General features: G+C 38.8%; 1 protein-coding gene across 1 annotated transcript in view; it reads left to right on the top strand.

The window, feature by feature from the left end:
• Positions 1-2,803, top strand: part of cd74a (CD74 molecule, major histocompatibility complex, class II invariant chain a) — a 7,589-nt gene extending 4,786 nt beyond the window's left edge. The window contains exons 2-9 of the mRNA XM_015020929.1: positions 100-272; positions 1,001-1,095; positions 1,207-1,263; positions 1,340-1,423; positions 1,529-1,607; positions 1,712-1,912; positions 2,004-2,066; positions 2,161-2,803. Of these exons, the coding sequence (XP_014876415.1) occupies positions 100-272; positions 1,001-1,095; positions 1,207-1,263; positions 1,340-1,423; positions 1,529-1,607; positions 1,712-1,912; positions 2,004-2,066; positions 2,161-2,177 (769 nt within the window). The 3' untranslated portion in view covers positions 2,178-2,803. The remainder of the gene's footprint in view (positions 1-99; positions 273-1,000; positions 1,096-1,206; positions 1,264-1,339; positions 1,424-1,528; positions 1,608-1,711; positions 1,913-2,003; positions 2,067-2,160) is intronic.
• Positions 2,804-5,847: the final 3,044 nt, after the last annotated feature.

The raw sequence follows: 5,847 nt of genomic DNA, 5'->3' as shown, positions 1-5,847 counted from the left end.
TTTTTTTTTTCTTTTTATTTTTTTTTTATTGGGTGTTTTTTTTTTAATTTTAAAATTTTTTTTTTTTTTTTTTTTTTTTTTTTTTTTTTTTTTTTGCAGTGGCTCCAACAGCCGTGCCCTGAAGATCGCTGGCCTGACCACGCTGGCATGCCTGCTGCTGGCCAGCCAGGTCTTCACCGCTTACATGGTCTTTGACCAGAAGCAGCAGATCCACACCCTGAAGAAGAGCAGTGAGAGGATGAGCAAACAGGTGACCCGAGTATCTCAAGGAGGTAGGAAATGACTGTGAATTTTCTTATAATCAGACAGAGTTAGGAGTCAACAGCTGGAAAGGGAAGTGAGAACTTTATCTAGAAAGGCGTTTTATTATTATTATTATTTTTTTACTATGTCACAAATAAAATTGGTGTGATGATTCGTGAAGGGGAAAAACCAACTGCGCTGTAAGCCGAGTCATTTCATATTTGATGCTATGCTGACACTTTTTTCAGCTGTTCCTGGTAAAAGTCGTTCATTTGTAGTTAATAGGAAGACTCATAAAGAAAGGCTGCAAAGCCTTTCTTTATGAGTTTTATTTTTTATTCATATTTATGTTCTGATTTCCATGTGAAGTCTGCAGTACTGAAGATTGTGTTCTGGGTTTGAGTTTTTTTTTTGTCACCCCCTGGAGTTTTAAAAGCCTTTTTAAAGAAGGTTTGATAGGCTGACCACTCCACTGTTCTATGTTTCCCTTATTTATGTATAATGACTCTCAATGTGGTTCATTGTAGCCCCAAATCCTTAAAATGTCTTTGTAACTCTTCTGACAGACAGACAGACGAGAACAACCTTGTTTCTTATTTATACTTAATTTTTTTCAGAACAGATCGCAAGTTTTTACAATTTGAGCCCTTCTAGCCTACTTCATGTGTTCAAACCGGTTCCATTAAACTGATTTTATCTAAAACGTATTTGTGATCTTTGCTCTAACTGGAATGGTTTTGTCTTGGCTGTTCCTCAGGCGTTGCCCCAGCCAGGATGGCCATGCCCATGAACAGCCTGCCTCTGCTGGCGGATTTCACTGAAGACGACACATCCTCCAAGACACCCTTGACTGTGAGTTCACGCCAACATTTCAGAAAAAAACAAAAAAAAACATGTTAAATGTGACAGAAAATACAGCTATTAGATACTTGGGTTTTAAACACGGACCCTTATTCCCCACAGAAGGTGGAGGACATTGCCATCGTCAGTGTGGAGAAACAAGTCATGGATATGATGAAGGTACGTTGCACTCAGAATCTTGTGGTTCCTCTCACTGTTTTAGGTGCATTTTTAAGTGCATATCTGTTTCGAGCAGGACGTCAGCCTGCCACAGTTCAACGAGACCTTCCTGGCCAACCTGAGGAGCCTGCAGCAGCAGATCAATGAGAGCGAGTGGAAGGTGAGGCTTCCTGCTTGCCTAAGGGGAAGCCACCCCCAAAAATTGTGGTTAATTAAATTAAAACAAACTTTTCATCATGCATTTTGGATGTGTTGTCCTCTGCAGAACTTCGAATCCTGGATGCGTTACTGGCTGATCTTCCAGATGGCCCAGCAGAAGCCTGCAGGCCCCACCCCTCAGCCAGGTTACTGCAGCTTTCTTCCATTCAGTATCTACCCAAACATCCATGCAACCCACAGTTTTTAATACTCTCTCTTTTTTTTTTTTTTTTTTGCAATGTTTGGACAGCCTCTCTGATCAAGACCAAATGCCAGATGGAGGCCACACCTGGAGTGGGAAAGATCGGCGCATACAAGCCCCAGTGTGACGAGCAGGGTCACTACAAGCCCATGCAGTGCTGGCACGCTACCGGCTTCTGCTGGTGTGTGGATCAGTCCGGCAACCCCATCCAGGGCACCACAATGCGCGGCCGCCCTGACTGCAACCGAGGTAGCAAACTCAGATCAAAGGTCATATTCGTATGTGGTAATTTCGAAAGATGACATATTGATTACCTCCTCTTTTCATAAACTAAACATAGGTGCCGGATTTCGTCGCATGATGGTCGCACCAAGGATGATGCAGAAGACCTTCCTTGAAGAGGGTGCGGTGCTTTGATGATGTTGTTTTATCTAGTCACCCTAATGTTTTGCGAGAATGCTTGGTTGTGATAAACTGTGTATTTTTTTGTCTTTCAGAGGGAAAAGTGAATTAAGAGAAAGCTGGAAGCAAAGCATTTCTTCTTACTAGGCCTATCTTTGCAGACTGATGAAACTGGTTATTTAAAATTGGACGCTATTTTCCGAATCGTAGCAGTTTAACTTCAAAACGAGCTTCCTTTCCACTTAACCACTTCATGCTATACATTTTACTATCTGCTTGGAATAAAATCAGTAGAGGCCTGTTACATTAATGCTTTTAATATCTTTTTCTTGGGTGCCTTGATTTACACTGCATAAGATTGATTAAATCCTGTGAAATGTTAATATGTATTTGTTTGAGATTAATGGTTAAATGGTTGGTTCACCCAAATTAAAAACATAAAAATAAATGAACATATTTGATTTATAGTTCCAGTTTCACCTCTGAGTCAAACTGTGGTTTTTCAACTGCAAAAATGTTTAGTTCTCATAATTTTGGTGAACCCGCCCTTTAAAGAATGGAAACATGTGAGGAAGTGTTTTTTTTTTCTTTTAAATGTAAAAGAAGTGGCAATAAAGATTTTCCTCTACAACAATCACATTATTTGTCCCAATGTCTTTAGATCACACAGCTGTTAAAGGTATTAATGAAATAAGGCCTGAATAAACATATTAGTGATTAGATGCAATTGCATTGCTACCTCCTGGATTCTGTGTTGTCTGTTTGTAGTTTCTATGTCGCTTTCAGGTCACTTAAAACTTAACATTGCTCAACTGACATTATGCAACAAACATCTATCCATTAAATCTGCATTTCAACCTGGAAAGACTCACACACACACACACACTCACAGAGAGAGAGGTATTAGAAAGTTTAATTGACAAATGAAAGTCTTTGGCGCTCGGACCCAGGAGGATGACGATGCACTGGTAACTAACCGCTGTCAGAGAGAATGAGCCGCTGTGTTTGAAGATTAGAGACGTCTTTCCCCACCTTGGGCCTGGACGCTGGTGGTGGAGAGGATGCTGAAGACTGAATGGATGATGAAGAAGCCACGAGCTGAATGCGGAGGAGGGTTGGAGGAAGGCTGAAGCTCAGCCAAAGAGCGGAAGCAGGTGAACAGCTGGACCTTATCAAGGGAGCGACGCTTGATGATTGGAGGAGAACATCACAGATAGGTTGGGATCGAGGCGCATGACGAGATGCTTGGCTGAGCAGGTGCGACGAATAGAGTCTTCCAGTTTGAATTTACGCTTCACCGACTACCATTTCTCTGAATATGCAAATGAAACCGTTTCCTGCGTCACTTGGCCGGAGCTTCCTCTGCTGTCGGCTAAAAGAAGACTGTTGAGCTGCTGAATGAATGCTCACATTTCATCTCCAAACAAGTTCTTTGTCCTCAATTGTAGTGATTTTTACTGACGTCTTGAGCAGTGCTTCAAAATACTTTTTGAGTTTACAATGTTTCAGTTGTCTATAGTGTGGAGAGAAGCTCCAGGGTCAACAGACGCAAGAGAAACAGAAAATAAAACAGACCAGCTTTGTTTCCCCAATGAGTTGACATGTTTTGCAATGACTAAAGGCTGAATGAACTCTGATATTTTAGTCAACTTTAGTTTAAAAGCAAATAAGATCAGTCCTTATCTGTGCTAGAAAATATAGAGATTAAACTGCATTTGTTTTAGTCTTCTTGATACTTAATGCACACATGGGACCATTTTCAGGATTGTCCAAAGTAATGTAAGCGTATGAAGAGGAGAATTTCTTACTGTTAGCACCGACCTTTGATTTGACTTAAGGTAGGAGTTTGTAACTCATTAAAACTCCCACTCTTTCCTAAACCTACACTTTAAAAATGAATTTTGTGGGGCATTAAATTCTAGCCGCTACAAGTAATAAATTGCACACATAAATACTAGACTGTAAATGTAAAGTTCAATAGTAAATACATTCTAACAACAATAATTACTTTTTGTAACAAATCCTATTTAAATATTTTAATTATAAATCAATGTTTACAAGATTTTACTCAGATTTGTCTTAATAAAATGTCTGGAAATTGTTAAATCAGTTTGTTTTGTCAGTGTTTCCAAGAGCTAATTTATCTTGTGTTTTGATTCATTTTTATTTTATGTTTTTCTTCCGACACACAAGATGAAAGTATAATATTCTCTCTGATTCAACGTTTAGGTGAAAGCAATTCTTAAGCTTTCAACACCAAATTGCTATTACCAAAAGATGTTGAATACTAAAGAAAGATGGAAAATCTGCTGAAAGTCAGCCACACCTAGAAACTGCTGTCCATATCCTTACAGTGTTTCATTTATTCGATATGTACTAACTCAGAAAATATTTAGCTCTCTCTTAGAGTATCTCATATATTTAACACAAAACAAGCATTGATATTTCAAAATGTCAAAGTTTTCTGCCCCACTGCACACAAAGCATCAAGAAAAAAAAAAAGATTAGGCAAGAAGAAATTATAACTGAAACAAATAACATTGATAGGATTTAGAGATGTAAACACTACAACAGTTTGGATGTTTCCCATGCTGAGAGCTGCACCTATTAGTGAAAAAAACCCATCAGGTTTGTGGACAGAGCATATGCTTAGTCTGTGGAAGGTTTGCCAAAAGACTTTGGGTTATATCATGTAGTTAAGGTCAAATGTATTCAGGACTGGCATATTTTATATACCGTAATTTCCGCACTATAAGGCGCACATAAAAACCTTGAATTTCCTCAAAAGCCGAAAGTGCGCCTTATAATCCGGTGCGCCTTATATATGGACCAATATTGAGCCACAACAGGTCTAGCAACTATGGTAAGCAGCCGCCGACTTCATTTTTGCGGTGCATGCTGGGACAATCGTCAGAACGCTGGTTTGTTAATAAAGTTTGACTGACCTATCTACCTACCACCGTCTAGAATCACGTCGTCTGCAGGTTATTTAGCACCACGTTCTCCACAAACATGCTGTGTGCGAACAGAGAAGGGTGACCATCGTCCGGCCACGCCTCTCCTCACCGACCGGAGTCGGACTGTTTCATCCTTTACTGCAGCTCCATCTAGTGGATGCATAACGTAACTCCAGCCTCTACTGTAGCGTCTATTCTATGCGCCTTATAATGAGGTGCGCCTATGAAAAAAAGTTTTAAAATAGGCCATTTATTGAAGGTGCGCCTTATAATCCGGTGTGCCTTATAGTGCGGAAAATATGGTATTTATAAAACATTTTGATTCATCCAAGAAGTTTAATTCTCATATGAAATAAGACACACCAGTACACCTCTCTACAGATAATGAAATAAAGTGAAAGGGGTATCAGAACAAATGATCTGTTTCACTGATAAAAATGGCATAGCTAAAATAATTTATACCTTCTCAATAATAAATAGAACAATCATTTTTAGCATTAGATCAAACATACCATTTTAAAAATAGATAAACCAAATTTTTTGCAGGTTTTCTCTGGTATTGTGATGATTCATCTTTGATGCTGAGCTGATTTGAGGTTGGAGGGCCTCCAACTGTTTGGCTACCTTCACAGTTTGGATATTAGATTCAAGTAAATATTAACATTGCTTCTATTCAGAAGAAACCTGTTTGTAAAATTAAAAGATTACTTTCAATCTATGTCTGCCAGGGTATGGATAATTTTATGCATAACTGTGTACTAAATCTGACTTCTGCTATAAATAAATATAAATAATGAAATTATTTTTCTTTTCAAGAAAATAAAT

This window comes from Poecilia latipinna, unplaced genomic scaffold, assembly GCF_001443285.1.
Source record: "Poecilia latipinna isolate Pla-1442-1.1 unplaced genomic scaffold, P_latipinna-1.0 Scaffold2688, whole genome shotgun sequence".
Taxonomy (NCBI): Eukaryota; Metazoa; Chordata; class Actinopteri; order Cyprinodontiformes; family Poeciliidae; genus Poecilia; species Poecilia latipinna.
This window is presented reverse-complemented; position numbering and strand designations above follow the sequence as displayed.